The 22,029-nt window shown below is 39.0% G+C and overlaps 1 protein-coding gene across 12 annotated transcripts in view; it reads left to right on the top strand.

Moving 5' to 3' along the window:
* Positions 1–22,029, top strand: part of ESRRG (estrogen related receptor gamma) — a 580,561-nt gene that overhangs the window by 404,415 nt on the left and 154,117 nt on the right. For all 12 annotated transcript variants that reach the window (XM_037737703.1, XM_037737699.1, XM_017526299.2 and 9 more), the window contains one exon: positions 9,491–9,906. In XM_037737703.1, coding sequence (XP_037593631.1) covers positions 9,504–9,906 — 403 coding nt within the window. In that variant the 5' untranslated portion in view covers positions 9,491–9,503. The remainder of the gene's footprint in view (positions 1–9,490; positions 9,907–22,029) is intronic.

Here is a 22,029-nt window from a genome sequence, read left to right as displayed (position 1 = left end):
ACCAAAAACGTAATGAGCAAAAAGAGAACCATTTCTAGGAGAAAACCAAGAATCCCACTCCCCAGTTCCCCTAAAATGATCACGTCTCTGTTTCTCCTTTTGTAGACTGCTGGGAGTGAGTCTTGTTTAATTACTTATTCTCCTGCAACACACACACACACACACACACACACACACACACACACACGCCCTGCCATGTCCCTGAATGGTGACTCAGTGCAGTAGCAGCGAAGGAAATGGAAGTTTGGGAGTATGAAGAGCGTTCCTTAGTACAATAACCTTTGCTCTCAAGGTCTAATCAGACTCACAAGCCAGTGTGGTTTTTATCTGAGTAGAATATATGGTTTTTAAAAATGGCAGAAATTCTTTAGGAAGCATATAGGCAGATACTCTCATTCTGTAAATGAGAAAACTGAGAGTCAGGGTGGTACAATGACCACCTCAGGTTACACAGTGTCTAGATCCAGAGCTAGAACCCATGTCTCCTACTCTGTCAAGTGCTGCAAGAAGTCAGGACTCCCTGGGAAAGGAGAAGAGAAGAAAAGCAAGCTGCAGAGACTCTGGTGTAGTCCCTTTTTTAAAGTAGATTTTTTAGAGTAGGAAATTATATTTAGAAATTTTTCTCTGCATGTTTGTATTTGGACTTCTGAAAGTGACAGACAACAAGCAAGTCCTGATCTGAACTCTGGGCTTTTCGATGGCTTCTATTGGCTTCATTGGATGCTATCTTGCTGCTGAATAATCCTTTTTTTTTTTTTTTTTTTTTTTAACAAAACCTGTCATGCTACAAAATAAATCCTTAGTCATTTCCATGGCTTGAATTAAATATATGTGCAGATATATGTTATTTTTCCTTGCCTGCAAATACAGGCTTGTGTGTTTTAGCTTTACTTTCTCTTCAAGTAACTAGTTGTTGAAATGTTTATTTAAAAAGAGGATAGAGGAGGACATTTTTGGATTAATAATTAGCTGAGTTCGCCTCCTCCCTGCCTCCTCACTACTCTCCTATTTCAGCTGGACAACACCTGATACCAACAATATAAAGTAACCTCTGCTATAGATTGCCCAAGACCAGCTGCATTTACATCCAGATGTTAACTACTGCAGACTAAGCTATTAAAAATATAAATATAGTTTAACTGCTACCCAACAGATGTGGTTTATTATCTCTGATTATACTGTAAATCTCCATCTAACACAGAAATTTTCATATGTGCTTGAAGCAACGTTTATTTCAATAATGATTACCTAACATTTAGATTTTCTCACCACTGTGATTCACTCAATTGCAGAGTACCTTTTAGAGTTCCTCTCCTAGTGAACTGGCCTATGTCTGTAGAGGCAGCTGGTTTATTGGTCATTGTAATTGCTTTTTCAAAACATTTTCTTAATGAGTAAAGAGTGACATCAATACTATGATCTCCATATCCTTATATCAACTTCTGATAGCATTTGCATTTTCTGTTTCAGTGTAGCAGAGAATAGGAAAGGGAAATTCAGGAAGCCTGAGCTTTCATTGACCTGGATTTGATTTGTGAACTCTTATCACTGGAGTATCTGTGTGCAAAGCATCTATATTCAATTGTAATTTGTAAAGATCCGCTCATAGACTTTCTATGAGTTGAATGTCTGTTTATTTCTTCTCTAGCTCGGTGCTGTGGGAAGGTCTTCATTTAGCTGTCAGTCCCCTTCCGTGGTGTCAAGTTCTCTTCGGTGTGCTCCTTGACTGCTTGAAAACAGAATTGTCTGAACACAAGCAAACTTTATTGATCCATATTTCTGTTTGAAAGACCAGAGATTTGTAGAAGTAGGAGACTGTAGCTTTCCCCTAGAAAGCTTACTGCAGAGGAAGTCTGCTCATGCCGTAGTAAATCTCTAACACCGAATAAAGGTTACATTCAGCATGCATTGTAAGCTTCATTTTAACGATTTCTCTTAGGCAGTTTTTTTTTTTTTTTTTTTAATCTCATAGAAACTTTTCATTTTAGTGGTGGTCCCCACCCATTGCCTAGGGCTTATTACTCTGCCGTGGGCAGAGTGACCTGGTCAATACTGGGACATCTACTACCCAAATGGTTGTCTGTAGCACAACACTATTCCAAAGCCCTGCTGTCCTGAGGCTTTTCTTTAACAGAAGAGTAACTTGTGGAAAGTAAGAAATATTTTCAGGGATTGAAGACAAAATGCTTATTTTTCCATCTGCTGTGCATCTTTGTTTCTGTCTAGGAGGTTTTCGAGATTCTCTTTCCAGATCCATTGGTGTCATGTAGTTGAACAGTTGCGAGGATATAGTTAATTAAGCTGCATTAGGGCAAATATACACACTTGTTAAAACACTTAATTTGCCTCAATAATATTGATTACATGGCAGAAGTTTGTTTAATCTAAATGGTATTTCCCCCCTACTGTTACAGTTTTTGAATGCAATCTGTATAATAGCTAATAACCATCATCAGTTAAATATCATGTTAGTTATAAAGTAATGTCATAAGAATTGATTTGGACTTGGCAGTGGAGGAGAGCTTTCCCTTCAAAGCCGATGTAGATGATTAGCCAGAGTTTTAAGCAGACTCATGGTTCATATAAACTGTGTATATTTTATAGGCTTATAGCTGCTCTATATTACATGAGTGCCCATTATATTAAAGAAAAGCTCAGTTAATTATGCAAAACATCATGTATGCAATTACTCGGCATTATTACACATTTAACAGTTTTATTGATTTGTCAGTAGCTCACTTACTGTATTTAGAGCCATAAACAAGAGATGCTCACCCCCAGATTGAAATAGGTCCAAGAAAACAAGCTAAGGATAAATTGCACCACTAAGCGCCTCTGCATCAGATCGAATCCTTAAATACAGAAACTGTCAACAATCATAATGTGCAACACATTGTGATATCACAGGACCATTTCTTTTCCCATTAATAAAGTTTATCAAGCAGGAAGCATAAGAAATCACCTGGCAATACAAATTGAAGCAACTGCAATTTCCTACATCTAAAATAGTCTGGATGACATAAGGAAATCAGCAGTCACTTCCAGCTTGCACGGCATAGTAAAATGGGATGCTGCTGTGTCCACAGACACTTACAACGCATACATACTTACGACACCCCTAGTCCTCATTAGTTTAGTTAATCTTATTAGTACATTTCTCTTGCTGTCTTTCTGGGCCTCTGTTACAAGAAATGAATTGTCTCCATTTCCAAATCCCTTAGATTTTGTAAGAGTGAAGACATGGGATTTCATAGGTATCTTTATATGTCAGATTGAGTAACACACCATCCTGGTTTATCTGGGATTCAGGGTTACCCAGGACATGGGATTTTGCTGCCAAAAACAGGATAGTTGATCAACCCAATGTTAGAAAAAAATTAAATGAAGAAGGACCATTGAATTCTACAACTCTAAAAGCAGATAGGGTTTCAGTGAGGTCCTCCTGGTAACAGTTTGGTCAGTACGTATGAAATTATAACTCATGGGACACTTTTATGTCAATAATCGGCCAGAAATAAGTTGGAAGTCTTAATTATTTGTACTGAATTTCCTTTTTGGGTAGAGCAGAGAGCCTTTTACAGACTTGGGAGAGCTTTCAGCTCTGATTGTCCTTTTTAGGGGGCCGGCCCCATGTCTCCACGTTACACAGCTCTATCTCTTGTCAGCAACTCAGGCACCAGCTTTGATGGCAGCTGTTTCCTTACTCTTGTTCTTGATGGAGTAAGTTAGACAGAGTCTTTTGGACTAAGCGCACAAGTTATTTGTTCAAAGAATCCAGAAGCAGCACTACTAAATCATTGTGATTCTGATATTTGGAAATCCATTCTATTAGATAGGGCTCAACGTTTATTAAAGGAGGCCTTAAAATTATACAGAAGCATGTGTGCATAAGTTGCCATGTGTTTTTATCTTTCTGAGCGTGTGGGTCAGGATTCACAATTCTTCCTTTACAATTAATGATCTCCTTCCGTTAGGTTAACCAGGCAGACCTTAAGATATTTCTTATTAAAAGAAAAAATCCTTTCTCTTCTTTTCCCAACTAAGCCAGTGTACCTTAATGCAATGATGATATGTTAGACCCAGCAGTTGTCAAAGCATCGTATTACTGTGATGCCATAATGACACCCTGTCTCTGTAAAGTAGTCATGTTTTCTCAAATCACACGTTGCACCGTTGATTTCTGACATGACACTTCATTCGGTTGCTTTCCCTTTCTTCAGCATCACCATTCTCTGACAATAGCAGCTGGTGCCCATTTTGTTACTAAGTGATTCACATTTTGCCACTTTACGAGAGTGCAATTAGTTGAAGCAGGGGGGAAAAAAGCTCATTGTAAAGTAGCATGCTTGAAGTTGTAACTCAGGCTGCCATGGGAGCTGCTGGGGTCATGGGCTCTGAAGCCTGTACATCTGGGAGCTGCAGCGTTAGTCTAGAGATTTTCTTCTAAAAGCGTAAAACACACACATACACACACACACACACACACACACAGAGTAGGCTATTAAGAACTTTCTATTTTTTAAAACACAAATACTTAAATATTTAGTCTGGTGATTTCAGAAAGTAGAAAATCAACCAATCCCCATAGGTTCATTTTTGTTTTGAATCAGTAGTGAGTAGGTGGTGGGACTTGATAACCTTCTTTTCTGTCCCTGAAATTCTGTGATTCTGCTGAATCCTACCTAGGAGCTGGGGACTCTTCTTATCTCTGTATTTATATGTAGACTTGCAGGTTCGCTGTGTTGTGTCCTTACACAAAAATATTAAAAACAAATTTTTAAAGCATTTGGAATTTATAATAATGACCTTTCTAGGCCCTAAGGATGACAAAGAAGAAACGAAAATGTGTTGACTTCTTTAGTTGACATTTATTTAGCCTACCAAAAGGTTCATTATTGGTATAAATATAATAAAAGTTGCAGAAGATCTTGCCTTAGTGTAATAAGCAAGAAGATCTCAGATGACCTGTACACACATTCCTTATGAGAATTTTATGCACCCATTTTCCCATTTATTTATACATTTGTTTTAGTGGAGAAATACAGTAGCAAATGAATTCAAGATCTGTGTAAAATTCGCATAATGAAATGCAGCTGCTTGTTAAGAACTTGTATTTCAATAAAAGGGTTAATAATGTATAGCCCTGTGGAACATTATTGTTATATCAGTGTTTAACAAATAAAAGTACTGGCTGAGCTTCAGACCTACCATCGAAATGTAGACCCCTTTGAACATCAGCACACACATGTGGAGATTCAAAATCCTGCAGTTCACTCACGATCACACATTTACCTGGTTGTGGGTGGAATCTCTGAAAACAATTAAGCTTGATAATTACAATGTAAATCGAACATTAACACAGATTATCCTTTTTTCCCCTACAGCAGCAACTTTAATTGATTCTTATTCTTTCTTTCTCTCACTCTCTCTATGTGCACACATCTACACACCATTAATTAACTTTCAAAAATTGTATCTTTGAATAGTCAAACAACTAAGACATTTTATTTGCCTGATCATTAGTATCTACACCAAAGATAATTTTTACCCTTGCTGACCCTAAGCAGGGCTAGGAGATGACTTCCTAGGTTGAAGTATGATCATCAGAATTATTTGATACTGTATCTCAAATTGTGTTGAAATGCTTTTTAAAGCCCTGAAATTTCAGGAAATCTGTTAAATTCCTCAAACCCAGTGTCTCATATAGAAACTAAAGGTTATTCTTGACATTGTTATTTCCCCCTCCAGTTTATTCTCAGGGGGTTCATTCAGAGGTTTTGGGAAGGGAGCTAGCTGGTCTTTACTCCCTGTTCGTTTCATCATTTCTCTTAAAATAATAATGGTGACCATACTAAGGCTTTAAAATAAATATTTCCCACATATTTCGACACGTTATTTCTATTCATAATTCTTAACTAAATTTATATTTTTATTAATCCAATGTGACTTAAAATTTCTGCATTAACAGCACAATGTGGAATTGGGCTTATTCTCTTTGGCTACAGATAAAGCCATCATCTTGAAAATGGCTCTTTCTGACAAAAAGGTGTTCTTTTGAAATAAAGTCCTATTCACTACATTCCTCTTAGAGTTAATGTGAATTTTAGTGCCTCTAATTTTAGATTGAAGTGAAGTCTAGAATAAAACCCACCAGCTGACAATTGAATTTATAGATAGTTGTGAATATTTCAGGCTTGAATAATAGAGCTGTAGAATTTCAGAGACAGAGAGGCAGAGAATTAAGACTTGCTGTAGTTTTAGGTTATAACATAATAGTGTCTAGGAAGTGTTCAGTGTAATGAGCTAAGTAGTAATTAGGAGACAACTGTGTTCGTTCAGAGATTCTGTTTAGGCGTCACTCCAAACCCTGCGGTGGGTGAGGCAGTAGGACAGACCTGCAGCCAGCGCAGTGGCCCCTTCAGCCCTTCTCCACTCATGGATGGTCTGTGGATGTCATTGCTGAGAAAGAAAAGTGTATCTCTGCATGCCACCTCTACCTTGCTTGCTTGGTCATTTTTTTAAAATTCAGTAAATAAGCACCATTAAAAACTCTGGCTTCAAGACATTTCTGCTCTAGACTTTGGAGTCGGACCTGAGTTCGAATTCAGGCTGTACTGCTTCCTTGCTGTATGACCTTCAGCAAATTCTGAAAGGTCTGAGGCTCGTTTTCCTAAAGAGAAATACCTTTCTTCCAAAGTTATCTTGGGGATTCAATGAGGTAATATTTGTAAAGAGCTCAGCTCAGTGCCTGGCACATAATAAGCGCTTGATAAATGGCAGTTCTGACTTTTACTATTTCCACTGGGTAAAAGATATTAATTAAGGAAGCAGTTCATGGCAGGGCAAAAACATGTTCAACCTACAGCACAAATCCAGTTGGTTCACTTTCATTTATGGCTCCAGTGGCCAGACCTTGTTTAGGAGAAGATATTGCTTCTGTTCCAAGGACCTCCCTGGCAGCTTGTACCTCCTGAATTTCCTTGCCTTATCCAGGCTATTGCCAAGTTATGGACTGAGATTTTGGATGAGACAGCTTGCTGGAGAGTCCCTATTTTCAGGGACTTTAACAACATGCATTTGACACATAAATATTTGATGGCTTAGTAAATAACTGATCCAGAAATGGGAGGGTAATTTCTGGCCTTGTTCTTTAAATCAAGAGTTCTGCAAATTTTACAAGTCTATGAGCAAGAGCCCGAAGAAAAAAAAATGGGGTGAAAATGACCATAGAAGATACAGGAAAAGAGAGAGAGGGAAAAAAATTAAAAAAAAAAAGAGTGCTTGAAGAAATCATGATATGTTTTGTGATCAAGCAGTTCCAAGCAACTCTCCTCTGGATGAAAAAAACCATTTTCTAAATTAAAAAACAGTGCCTTGTAGGCAGATGGTGAAAGAGTTAATTGTCATAGCTGTGAGAAATTCAGTGCTGGAGAGAGGAAAGGGGAGCAAGCATGGTTTAGTACCCTAATAACTTCTAACTCTAGTCTAAGATCATAATGTATGTGCACGCAGTCCAGTAATTATAAGGTAATAAGTGAAGTGGTGGTGTAAGTGCTCTAAATTAAAAGGAATTCGCAGGGCTGCTGTAAGTCAGTGCCGACCCGCTTTCTTTCAAACGTTGACTTGAGGAAAGTGCTTAGCCCAGAGTGCTAAGGAGACAAGGAGAGCGATCTGTTAATTACAACGTTCATTAGCAGTGACGGGTACAAGGCAGCAGATGCAGAAGAGAGAGGACGCCGTAGTTCAGGCTGGCGAGGGGGCTATTTTTTTCTTTCACTAGTTCTTGAGGAAAGGACAACACACGTGGGTGGGTGAAAGCAAGAAGATATTTTGGTGGCTTTCTCCTTCCTATTTGCTTTCTTCACATCTTGATACTGCTTGACTTTAGAAAGCTGTGCAAAATTTCTCAAAGTGAAATATCTTTGGTAAGAGGCAAATCTTGCCTCAATGCTTTGCTTTTGAGATCGCCTTCTTGGAAGAGTTACATGAACCTTCCTGCCAGAAAAGTTCCATATTTTTCTTCATTTTAAAGTAACAGAACAATGGGGAAAAGAGAACCTGGAGGAGGGTGTAAAATTTGTGCAGTGATCAAATGTCATTAGATGTATGGTGAAAGAGATAGTTGCATCTCTTTGGTTATCTTGTGAGGAGTCCCCCAAATTCTAGTGAATAACCATTACCCAGAGGGATTCCCATAAATCAGCTTTCCATTGGGAAGCAATTTTCCAAGTCCTTTTCTTGATTGTCACCTCTTCTTTCTATAGTGGGCTCTCAGAAGGTTCTTAGAGATTTTGCTAAACGAGGTTTTGCACAATAGCTAAACAAAAAGAAAATAAGACCGATGATATCTTTTCATCGAATTACGCTTCCAGAAATTTGGTCACTAGTTCGACCAACAAAAGGGATGAAGTTCGTCTTCTAGATAAGAGAAAGAGTGTGTCAGAATAGATGCTTTGACATTTTTCCTTTTAGGAAGAATAATGTTAAATGACAGAAAGTAGTGAGTGAAGGACCATTGGAAATATCTTTTTTTTAGAACAAAATTTGATACATTTCTATTTTACTGAATATAAATATAATATAGGATTTTATAATATCAGATAATATAATATCAGATTTATGGACTCATGGGTATACTGAAGACTCAAATGGCTTTTACTGATTCATCTTTTAAACAATGGCAAATCACACACAAGAAACACATGCACTTATTAATCAATACTGGTGATCAGTCACTAAGTTTTGCAGGCTTTGGGAAGTAATCTTTAAATATTGGCTGGAATTTTATACTTGATGTCTTTCTATATTGCCAAATGGCTATGAAATAGAGCAATTTAAATAAAGAAACAAAGTGATTGAGTATATATTCCCTATGTGTTTTAGTCAGATCAATAAAAGACACAGTTATGCTTATAGAAGCATGCTGACAAACAGTAATTACAGAGCTGAGGATCATCTGTTCAGTCTTGAAAACAAAAGGTTTATTCTGCTCATAATAAAATGATTGCAGCATCAGAATGAGGAAAGAAAGGTAGAGTGAGGATAAATACAATTTTAGAAATGGTATAGACTTTGCAAATCACCACCTCTTCCATTGATAAATTTAGAATCTAGAGTTAATTTAGATATTGACACCGGTTCTCCAAGAGAAAGGTAAAATAAAAGCAATTGGACCCTTTAGAGCTTTTGTTTATGGTCTGTCTGGGCCCTTTGATGTAACCCTGTCATGCCCTTATGCTGATTACCTTCTTGTAGAACAAGAAGTATTGACTAGAGAATGAATGATGTGTAGTCCCTAGCCCTTAGGAAACACTCTCAAAGAGAAATGTTTTTAACGTATGAATTCTGTTTTTTTGTTTGTTTTTTTTTTCCTCCTTTTAACTTTCCCTTTCCCTTTCTCTATTTTTTCACCATCTCTTTTGTTCTTTTGGTCTCTGTGTTTGACACCCTCTCCTCTTTCTCCCTCTGTTTGTATCTCTGTCAATCTCAGGCTTCTCTGCAGAATGTCAAACAAAGATCGACACATTGATTCTAGCTGTTCGTCCTTCATCAAGACGGAACCTTCCAGCCCGGCCTCCCTGACGGACAGCGTCAACCACCACAGCCCTGGTGGCTCATCAGACGCCAGTGGGAGCTACAGTTCAACCATGAATGGCCATCAGAACGGACTTGACTCGCCACCTCTCTACCCTTCTGCTCCTATCCTGGGAGGTAGTGGGCCTGTCAGGAAACTGTATGATGACTGCTCCAGCACCATTGTGGAAGATCCCCAGACCAAGTGTGAATACATGCTCAACTCGATGCCCAAGAGACTGTGTTTAGTGTGTGGTGACATCGCTTCTGGGTACCACTATGGGGTAGCTTCATGTGAAGCCTGCAAGGCATTCTTCAAGAGGACAATTCAAGGTTAGTGTTGGACCTGGGAATACCCTCCCCCGCTTCCAACCTCACATGATGAGTTGTTTTTTGTTTTTCCTACTTCTTATTCTTATAAGTTAAGTTCCATAGTCTTAATTCTATCTTGAATAGAAAAGAGAAACAGATTACAATTGATAGTGGAAGATTTATAGGATAAAATTCCCCCAGATATACTCCATACCTATTAATTTTCCTCTTACTGTTAAGCTTTAATGGTGCAAGGATAATAAACTTTGGGTGGAGTTTACAAGAGCATAGTTATTATTAGAGCATATTATTATTATTATTACATAGACCCACATTATTATGTGAGTCTATATAGCAACTGTGCAAATGCACATTGGACTAAGTGCTTTTGACCCCTTTGGATCTTCTTACAGATGCATGGAAATAACAAATACTTTAGACCAGTGATTTCCAAACTTGAGTGTCCATTAAAATCATCTGGAAATCTTGTTAAAATGCAGATTCCTGAATCCTACCTCCAGAATCTCTGATTCATTAGATTTGGGGAGGGGGCCTGCCTGAGATTGTATATTTTGAACAATTTTCAGGTCATGCTGATGATGCTGCTGGTCCAGGGACCAGTTTTAAGAACCACTGCTCTAGACAAATGTCATTACCTATTCATCTTTCTTTTTTTCTTATGGTTATATATACTTTTTCTAACTTTTAAATGAATTGCTATAAAAAGACTTCCAAATTATACCAATAAAATGTCATTGAATGATAAAATATACCTCCAACATATACAAGTGATATATACCCCAAACTTCCTAGATTTCCAGATTTATAAATAACATTACTGCCCCCATACAATGTAGAAAAATAGGACTGAAATTTGTTTATGCCCCTTTAAACTGGTAATCTACGGATACAGAATTCAGTTCATTAACAAGCTATAGATATATATTCTGGCAGAAAATTAGGTGTCACTTTTTTAGATCTCTTGTGATCCACTTTTGAAGAAAATAGGGGAAGGAAAAAAATATATATATATATATACTGAAGATCCACAGCACACCAATGGTTCTGCTCAGTGGTTTACAAAATACATCTTCATAACTGGTTATGGACACCAAGTTTATCTTCCCACATATCAGTGGTTCTGAAGCTTGCCAGCTCATTGGAATCAATGGAAGACTTTTAAAAAATACCGATGCCAGGGCTCATGTCCTCAGATTCTGAATTAATTGGTCTTGGGCACAGCCAGGGATGGGGGGATTTTCGAAAGCTTCCTAGGTGATTTTAATGTAAAGCTAAAATTAAGAACCACCACATTATACTGCGTTGTATTCTTTGCCAACAGCTCTGAAGGTACAGTGGCTGTACTAGCAGTATCAGCATAATCTGGGAAAATGTAAGAAATGCAAGTTCCCAGGCCCCATTGTGTATTAAACAGAGTCTCTGAGGGTGGATCTAGCAATCTGCATTTTACCCACCCTCTGGGTAATCCTGATGCTAATTCAAATTTAAACCCACTGCTCCAGATCATGCTGTTGGTCATTAACCACTGACCATAGACCATCAGCAGCTAATGGTCCCTTGTTGAACAGGACTGAAACCAACTTATTTGGAGCCTTCATAATTCTGTGATGTGCTAGTTTTCAAAGCACAAAATAAGTAATATTTGTTAAGTACTAATCCTTTTAAACAGTTTCACAAAACATGATTCTAAAACCCTTTATGTGTACATAGAGCAGTCTCCCACCTTCCTTTCTTTTTGAGATGGATTTTTGCTCTTGTGGCCTAGGCTGGAGTGCAATGGCACGATCTGGGCTCACTGCAACCTCCGTCTCCCAGGTTCAAGCGATCCTCCTGCTTCAGTCTCCCATTAGCTGGGATTACAGGCATGCACCAACATGCCCCACTAATTTTGTATTTTTAGTAGAGATAAGGTTTCACCACGTTGGCCAGGCTTGTCTTGAACTCCTGACCTCACGTGATCTGTCTGCCTCAGCCTCCCAAAGTGCTGGGATTATAGGTGTGAGCCACCGTGCCTGGCCCTTCCCCCCTTTTTTTTTTTTTTTTTTTTTTTGAGACAGAGTTTTACCCTGTCACCCAGGCTGGAGTGCAATGGCACAATCTCGGCTGACTGTAACCTCCATCTCTCAGGCTCAAGCAATTCTCCTGCCTCAGCCTCCCAAGTAGCTGGGATTACAGTCGTGAGCCACTGTGCCTGGCCCCCACCTTTCCTTTTGAGAGCATCTGGAAATTTAACTCTTCTCCATCAGTTGCACTGAAGATTTTAGTGACAATCCTTAGTGGAATAGGCTGTACTCTCTCTCCCTTGGTTTTTTATTGTCTGTTACATAGCCTCCTTAATCTGTGGCTGATTAGAACACAATCAAAATATTTACTTAGTCCATTGTAGTGGCTCATGCCTGTAATCCCAGTACTTACAAAAGTTCAAAAGACTAATCTGGGCAACAAAGTGAGAACCCTATCTCTATAAAAAGTTTTAAAGTTAGTTGGGCATGGTGGCATGTGCCTGTAGTCCTGGCTACTGGAAAGGTTGAGGCAGAAGGATTGCTTGAGCCCAGGAGTTGGAGGTTGCACTGAGCCATGATTGCACTCAAGCCTGGACAGACAGAGCTAGACACAGTCTCAAAAAAAAAAAAAAAAAAAAAAAAATTTACTTGAAGCACAGCTTGTCAAGTCATCACACGCTTACATAGTAGATGAGATACTTAACCCTAATCTGTTCATAGCCTTCCATAGTTTTACATGAAGAACACAAAGCCAAGTTAGTGTGCAGTACATACGAATTTTCTAAATATCTTCGTAACTATATAATTTCTGGCTCGTCGTTGCTATATTTATTGATATTTTGTTTCAAAAATCTTTCATCTACTGGATCTTTATCTTCTTCATCCTCATCTATAAATTGAAGGCATTAACCTCAGAATACTTAAATTTAAAATGAAATATAGAATCACATGGAAAGCGAGGAAGCTAAAAACAATGGTGGTCTGTGCACAAGGCTTTTAAACACTTTTGGGCATTTGAGAAATCTCTTCAGCCTATTTGCTAACACTACAAAACTTGAGAATGAAAGCACACCTCAAATCTTTGGGTGTTTACCAGCCATTGTTCAACAGTGTTATAATCCGTATGGTTACAGAGTATATACAATTTTAACTGTTATTAATTTGATTTTGTTAACTCAGTTAACACAGCTCTGCATCTAACTACACAAAGATAAGCAAATATTTTGGGATAAATTCATGAGCACAGAGTACGCTGATATAAGGAAGAGTTTCTCAATGTGAAAACCACTCCCATTTATTCAACAAATATTTACTGAGAACCTACTGTGATTCAGACAGCAGGCTGGTTGGAGTGCCCTCTTATCCACGTTTTATTAAAGCTTTTTTCCCAAAGGTTGTGGATTGAGATGAATTCCTCTAACAAATGTCTCCTGCCTTGAGAAAATACCAGTTTTTGGGTTTGAGGGGATTAAACCCTTGGGTCTTCAGTATGTTTGGTAATGGTAGATTAACAATGTGAAAAAATTTCGTGATCCTTGTCTCAAAAAATCCTATAGGTTAGACATTAATAGCTCTGCAATAGTTATTTACTGAGCAATCATTAGAATAGAACAATTGGAATTCTATGCATGATTCTTCTTTAGGATGCTGAAATGCTCCCAAAAGCTTAACAGAGCAAAGCGCAGGGTGATTCTTGGCAGTGATGTATGTGCTCAGTTTTACTCCATATTGGAGAGAGCAAGTTTCAAGGATTTTGAGCAGGAGACAGAGATGTCACTGTTCAGATTAGCACTCTGGACTTGCCCACCTGGCTGTGCTTGTAGCTGGCAGCTGCGCAGCACTTGGTGAGGCTACCCCGCTAGCTACATCATCAGGCATCACACTGTGGTGCTCACTTAGCCCCACAAAGGCAGTGAGGCAAAAAAAGGGATTAAATTGTGAAAGTATAATGTAATAATTAGAGCAGTAATTGTAAGGAGGATTGGAGCGGCCCCTTCTTTCTGTGGCCAAATACGGTAGTGATAGCGATTGAACACCAAAGATGTTGAATGTGGCCCAGACTCTTATTCCAATGCTGAAGCTGCCTTGGAGTTCATTCTCACGCCTTCAGACAGCGTTGCAGCCAAACCACTCTTGACAGATCGTAGCCTCTCCCTCCCCCCGATTAAAGCTGTCCGAGGAAAAAGAAGAGATTATTGAACGCCCGTTGACAACAAGCCTTTCTAGACTAGAGGGCTAATGGGCAGGCCATTACATGAATGTGACTCCTACCTCACCGGGTCCTGGCTCTGCTCTCATTGACTTAAGGGACATGTGCATCCATCGGCATTCTCATGGAGGCCATCACCTGTTTAGATCCTTCTTTCTCCTCCTCCTCCTCCTTCTATTTCTTTTTTGTTTCTTTTCTTTTTTCTTTGTTTTTTTTTTTTTTTTTTTTTTTTTTTTTTTTTTTTTTTTTTTTTTTTTTTTTTTTTTTTTTTTTTTTTTTNTTTTTTTTTGAGACAGGGTCTCACTGTATTGCCCAGACTGTTGCACAGTGACCTGATCTTGGCTCATTGCAGCCTCGACCTCCTGAGCTAAGTGATCCTTCCCCTTCAGCCTCCCAAGTAGCTGAACTGTAGGAATGCACTACCACGCCTATGTAATTTTTCATTTTTTTGTAGAGACGGGCTCTCCCTATGTTGCCTAGGCTGGTTTCAAACTCCTGGTCTCAAATGATCCTCCTGCCTTGACCTCCCAGAGTGCTGGGATTACAGGCATGAGACATCTTGGTTTCTTATTTTAATAATTTATTTTTAGGATTGGTTATCAAGCATGTAATAAATACATACGTTTAAAGAGTTGGGAAAAATACTTCTTAAACTGGAAGCGAAAGAACATATATCAAGAACATATCTTGAGAAAAGTAATACAAATTGTTCTTTTTCAAGCTGAATGTCCTATTTCTGTTGTGAAAGGCAATTAATCATGGATTTAAATGAAAGGTAAATAGAAAGGAATGTTTATTTTACTTATTGACTATTTCCAAGTTATCATTGAAAAACTATTGAATTAGGCCAGGATTTAGTTGGATAGAAGTCAAGGTTTTGCTTCTTTTTGTTTTTGTTTTGCTGACCAAAATACTTTTACCAAACTTTGACAGCTCTACCCTGTCATCCAATAGGGTTACCATGGCAGCGGTGATTTTATGTCATTTTCTAGGCATAGTAATTTTGGGGATGTGATATTGTTATTCTTCTGATTTTTTTTCAAATTCCAATTTTGGCCTTAATTTATAAATGAATGGGTTCTTTCCCCTGACTTTAATTCATAAATAGGTTTTTCCTCTCCTCTCCTCTCCTCTCCTCTCCTCTCCTCTCCTCTCCTCTCCTCTCCCCTCCCCTCCTCTCCTCTCTTCCCCTCTCTTCCCCTTTCCTCCCCTCTCCTCCTCCCTTCTCCTCCCCTCCCCTCTTTTGGCTTTAATTCATAAATAAATAAGGTCCATCCTCCTCTCCTCTCCTCTCCTCCCCTCCCCTTTCCTCCCCTCTCCTCCTCCCTCCTTTCCTCATCTTTCCCCTCGTTTGACTTTAATTCATAAACAAATAAGGTCTTCCTTTCCTCTGCTCCCTTCTCCTCCCTTCTCCTCCCTTCTCCTCCCATCCCCTCCCCTCCCTTGGTTTTAATTCATAAATAAATAAGATCCGTCCTCCTCCCCTTCCCTTCCCTCCCCTCCCCTCCACTCCTTTCCTTTTTGGAACTTCTCATTAACAGTGCCTCCTAGACTCTTGTTAAGGAGGCAAGAGATGGAAAACATCCTTATACCCAAGTAAGTCAATACATATTTCATTATTTAATACACAAAACACTAGCCCCCTGAAGTTTTTATGTCCTATAATAAGGAAAGTAATTTTATCAACAGTTTTCATTGTGTAGATAATATAGCCATTCTAACTGTTCATTATAGTGTTAAAGTATTCTTCTTTCCCCCACATTTAAACAAGACGAAATTGCATATTTAAAAATATGAGATTTAAAAAGACGTTCATTATAGCATGGGTTTTGGATTTAGGTAAAGCTAGGCCCAAGTCTCAGCCACTTGCCAGCTGTGAGACCTTAACCCTTCCATTCCTTCATTTCCCAAGCGATAACGGTTAAAGGAGAGAATGAATATAAGATTACTTGACCCATAGTAAATGTTCAATAAATCATTAATGTTGGCTGATGTTGGGAATATGACTGGGGTACCCGGATGCTGGATGGTTCATGTAATCTAGCACAGAGAGTTATCCGTGAGGCTAAAGCAGAAGCACTGGTATGTCACCTTCCTGAGCCCACAGCTGTCTCCGCCCTTTGGCTATGATCATAAACCCTCTCTCCATGTAGCCACGTCGCACTGATGGTGCCCTTATATGACTGGAGGCATTTAGGTGAGCTGTCTGGAAATTTGTTTAGTTATACTTAGCTTACAAGGCTCGACTAACTTTATTTCCCTGTGAATATGGATGGGAAACTGCATACATCAAGAAGCAAGCCTGAATTGTGGCGCTTGCATAAAACATAAAGTTCTCAGTGAAGCTTCACATGTGAGATTTAGGCGCTGGACTAGTAGCATATCTTCTCTGCGTGAGGTGTGGGAGTGACCATTATGGGAACTAAGTCCACTCTGAACACTGTGGGACCTGGGACAAGTGTACAGCAAACACCCAAATACCGCATAGTATCTGTAAACATGTCAGAGTTATAAATCAGGATAACAAATCGCTAAGTGGAATTTGTTCTAGTCTCTTATTTGACCAAATATACCTTCATAACGGCCTGGAAGCCTGACTTTTTATGATTCAGACTTTGACTCCAAGGAGCAGTTTCGTGTCAGTGAGAGGCAGTGCGAGGAAAGCTGGTTCATAGCCCACAGCCCCTTTCTTTCCCACTCCTCTGTCTCCCGATCTTGTACCTACTGTGGACACCCCTGCCCCACACATCTGAGGCCCGGTGACTCCTTCCAAACAGCTGTTCCTTGACCACGCATGCACAGTCTCATGTGCCTACCACAAGGGAATTTAGTCCAGTCTAGCTTCCAGAGGACAGATCCAGGAGAGAGACTCGCTCAGGCCCTGGCACTTCCATGAGCTTGCGCTGATTTAGCCAGGGCGTTGGAGGACCCTAGGTACTCAGGATCATGGGGTACGCAGGGGACAGCTCCAGCTGGCCTTTGTTCCCTTTGCGCTTTGAATCGGCTCCTTGTGCCAGGTATACTTTCTAAAGCCCATAGCCTTTGGGCAAGGGCTTTTCTTGTCTGAGGCTAAGTGGCATTAATGTGAGCCTAAATCTTACCTTATATATGGAGCATTAAAGATTAGTCATTTGCTTGCAAGCTGTATGCTAAAGGCATGTGGGAATAGCCCTTGGATCTGATGCGACCAACTGCTTTCCTACACTGTGAATTGTATGACTCCTTCCTGAAACAGGCATGTAGTCCTAGAGGATCTTTCCTGGTGGTGCATTTCTTTTGCTATCATGTGCTATTTCAGTCTTAGAATGTTTTTAGCCATAGGGGAAGTAAGAACTTACAAATTGAGTGTACATGATAAGAACCTTCCAAAGGAAAATAATAAAATGTATCCTATTTAACCTAAATAGCGTCTAGAAAAAATAACTAACTCAGTTTATGGTAAATGGTAGCTTTAAAACTCTAATATGTTCTAAAATTGAAATCCAAAATAAGATGGAAATGTCTAAATTGACTTGATGAATTGCAGTGATTATCAGTTTGAATGCAGTGTTAAATTATAGAAGTAATATTTTCCAAAAAAAATGTTTTCCATTGCTTTAACCTTTTTTTTTTTTTTTTNATTCTCCTGCCTCAGCCTCCTGAGTAGCTGGGACTACAGGCACACACCAGCAAGCCAGGCTAATTTTTGTATTTTTAGTAGAGACAGGGTTTCACCATGTTGGCCAGGCTGGTCTCAAACTTCTGACCTCACGTGATCCACCCTCCTCAGCTTTCCAAAGCCACTATCCCTGGCCTGCTCTAACTCTTAAGTTTTTTTGGTTATAAGTTTGACTTTTCCACTTCTTGTATTTGATGCCAATTATGTCTAAGTTTTTGAAATGCATTAATGTTGCCAAATTATAAACAACAAATATCATTCTACTCTTGCTATTTTAATTGTTAGGTCCAGTGTTTATTTTAATAGTAAAAGTTAGTATTGCAGACTTTCTTTTTTTGTGGAGAAGATATACTGTATTTATGTCTGTCCTAAAACAGCATAATTTGCAGTTTTGACTTACTGGAACCACTTCTTGGGACAGATGAGTAGTGATTCCTTTTCCATGGGTTGTTCTGACTTTTGGGAATTCACCTAAGTTGTTACACTTCTGAGGTTGTCAGAGACCTACTGGTCAGCAGGCTCTTTCAAGAGACAGATAATAAATTAGACAGTTTAAATATCTTAGGTTATCACATATCTTAGGATCTGTGGGCTACATGCCTTCTGTGTTCCATACTCTCTGTTTTTTTTTTTTTTTTTTTTCTGTTTTTATTTTATTTTTTTTTTTTTTTTTTTTTTTTGTTTTTTTTTTTTTTTTTTTTTTTTTTATTTTTTTTTTTTTTTTTTTTTAAGCTGTTTAAAAATATAAAAATCACTCTGAGCTTGAGAGCATTCAAAAACAAGCCCAGGGCTGGATTTGACCTGCTAGTCATAGTGTGGGTAACTTCTAAACCAAAACACTCTATTTATCTCCCCTGTAGGCAACACTGAAATACGTGATTTTTACGCCAAAGGATTTCCTAGGCAGTTTTGTGTACATATCATTTATGAAACTAAAATTCTCTATCATGATTTTTTTTTAGTCTATTATTTCCCTTTTCAGAGTATTTTTACTCCTTCAGAATTTTCTAGTCTCTTTTCTGCGTTGGCATATTTCAAGCCTGTTTGAACTACACATCTGTGAGCACTATGACATATATGTGTGAATATATACGTGTGTGTGTGTGTGTGTGTGTGTGTGTGTGTGTTGGCTAGCTAATTAGAAAACAGAATCAATGTAAATTTAAAAAGTCACAGAGTGGCTGATGAAAAAAGTTAGATCTTTGGTTTTTGTAAAATCAGAGTGATTATTTTCAGAGATTTCATTTCATGGTTATTCTTTGATCCAGGAAAGAAAAACAGAACAAAATGTAATGATCCTCACTAGATTTTTGTCCTTCAAATATTAGAAACTCCAATTTGCAGAAAACAGAATCTCTGGTGTCATGCACATGCTTATGAAACACATAGCATGATGTTACTGTATTTTGAAAGTCATTTAAAATAGGCACATCATTTTAGCTTTGACTCGTAGGGTATATTTTCCTGTTGGGTGACAATACAGAAGAGCCTATCCCATGTAAGGAGTGTACGCCAGTGGCATTCAGGATGGACACAAATTTGCAATAAAACTTTTTTTTTTTTTTGGAGACGGAGTTTCGCTCTCGTTACCCAGGCTGGAGTGCAATGGCGCGATCTCGGCTCACCACAACCTCCGCCTCCTGGGTTCAGGCAATTCTCCTGCCTCAGCCTCCTCAGTAGCTGGGATTACAGGCACGCGCCACCATGCCCAGCTAATTTTTTGTATTTTTAGTAGAGGCGGGGTTTCACCATGTTGACCAGGATGGTCTCGATCTCTTGACCTCGTGATTCACCCGCCTCGGCCTCCCAAAGTGCTGGGATTACAGGCGTGAGCCACCGCGTCCGGCTGCAATAAAACTTTTAATGCCCCGCTATAGTTCACTGTCACATTAGGCAGATGAAATTAACCCTCCTAACAATGTGTTTACAAAATGGGTAACCTTCCTTTCCTACCGTCTCTGTTACTTCACAGTGATTGGGAAGAAGTGAGAGTAAGTGTTCCATATTCCTCTGATGATATTAAATTTTTATTTATTTATTTAAGTAATACCTTTTTAAAATAGCAATATTGTTTATTCATGATAGTTACAATTAATAAAAGGACGAGCCTTTAGATAGTTTTTAAACTTAGTTCTTCTTTTTTTTTTTAATTTGAGACAAGAGTCTCGCTCTATTGCCCAGGCTGGAGTGCAATGGTGCTATCTTGGCTCACTGCAACCTCCACCTCCCGGGTTCAAGTGATTTTCCTGCCTCAGCTTCCTGAGTAGCTGGGATTACAGGTGCACACCACCATGCCTGGCTAATTTTTGTACTTTTAGTGGAGGCAGGGTTTCACTATGTTGGCCAAGCTGGTCTCCGCTCCTATCAAATGATCTGCCCACCTCGCCCTCCCTAAGTGCTGAGATTACAGGTGTGAGCCACTGTGCCTGGCCTAAACTTAGTTCTATCTTTATACTTTAACTGAACTTATAATGTATCTGTAACATAAGCCCATATTTCATGGATTCTACTGTGAGATATGGCCTATGTTAGAATCCAAAAAAATAAGGATGTTATTCTGGAATAAATTATCTTTACAAATGCATACCTAATCAGAACCTCTACTCTTATTTATTTTTTCTTTAATAAAACCCTCTGCACTCAGAAAATAAAATCAGTTCCCCATGGCTCACCTGAGCTCTTGTCCTCAGAAGTAGTAGCATTGACAGAAAACTGCCCTTCAGGTGCTGAGTGTGGGTGCAGCTGGCGTAAGACCTGGTGCCTTTCTGGTTCCAGTGTTGGAGCATCCCTTATCCTGACCCATCTGGACCACCCAAACATACCTGTTCCCGATTCAATCATTCTCTTATGGGAAGGAAGCTGTCGCATTGCCATTTCTAACAGTGATTTATTTTGGCGGGAGAGGGGAGTTCTTTTAGCCTGCCTTCACCTATTACAACCTGTTAAGTCTCTGAGCTCTCCTAGCAAGTAACTGTTAAGAGGGAAGTTTGTGTTGTTTTTATGTTCCAGTCTAAAGGACTTCACAGATCACGTCCAATTAATTCTTATAAATATGCCATTGTCTTTCCTGCCTTTTGCAAGGCAGAATTTTACATTTGCGAATGGACTTTCAGGAAGCGGGTGTGGCTGACTCTTTGCCTACAGATCCCTGCACTTTCCCCAGAGTACATGCCATCCATAATCTCTATTATCTGATGACTATTTGTTTTGATGAAGGTACTGGAGGCAGCTCTTTGATTACGAGATAAACTCTCAAACAAAGACATCCGTGCCTTTCTTAACACTCTAATAGCTTTCCCTTATTCCTCCTTGTGCTCCCTTAACCCAGAACCAAGTCATGACAAATAAGGTTGATTCAGACCCTGTGAGAATAGCCCCAGTCTACCCAAAACATGTTAAATGCTTGAATGTAAAACAATAGGAATGACACTTTGTGCTTTATGTTTTTCAGAATGCATGTTTTTGTACATATGTTCAAATAATTATATAATAAAAGCCACTCCTCCAGAAAATTCAAAATTGGTTATGGCTAAAGCCAGGTAGGATACATTAGAACGTTCATTCTACATGTAGGAAAGAAAACCAAAATGAATGAGCTGTTGTCAGAAGTTCCTATTGATGTGGGTCACTTTTGCTTGGTAACCAGCTAGGAGAATGTGGCTCAATATGATTTGCTAAATCCACGATTAGCAAGAACTGATGCTAAGGGGAACACCAGTTCTTGTTAAAAGTCAAGCTGTGGAAGCTGTCGGGCAAGTGGTGAGGTATGGCTGGGTGGGGTTCAGAATTTTGACATGAATAAAACTCATGAGTCAGAATTTGTTTTTCTTTTTTTGGTAAAGCCCAGGGCAGTGATGTGTTTTCCTGATATATTACTGGATAAACTTAGACAATTTCTTAGAAGTTGGAAAATACATAAACTCACTCAAGTTATAAACCGCATTAATTCACTTTCCACTTTCTTTTCAAGTTGCTGATAATGAGGCTTCAGTGATGTAAAAATTCCTAGTCATCGGAGCTCACTTACACAATTTAAAAAGTTTCACATAAACACAAAATTGGGTAAAGGGTGCTGGTGTAGTATTTTAGCTTTTATGCTTAAAAGCTAGTATGTGGCCAGGCATGGTGGCTTATGCCTGTAATCCCAACAATCTGGGAGGCCGAGGTGGGAGAATCACGAGGTCAGGAGTTTGAGACCAGTCTGACTTACATGGTGAAACCACATCTCTACTAAAAAATACAAAATTAGCTGA

This window comes from Cebus imitator, unplaced genomic scaffold (assembly GCF_001604975.1).
Source record: "Cebus imitator isolate Cc_AM_T3 unplaced genomic scaffold, Cebus_imitator-1.0 Scaffold42, whole genome shotgun sequence".
NCBI lineage: Eukaryota > Metazoa > Chordata > Mammalia > Primates > Cebidae > Cebus > Cebus imitator.
The sequence above is the reverse complement of the archived record's forward strand: the minus strand, read 5'-3'. Positions and strand labels throughout refer to the sequence as shown.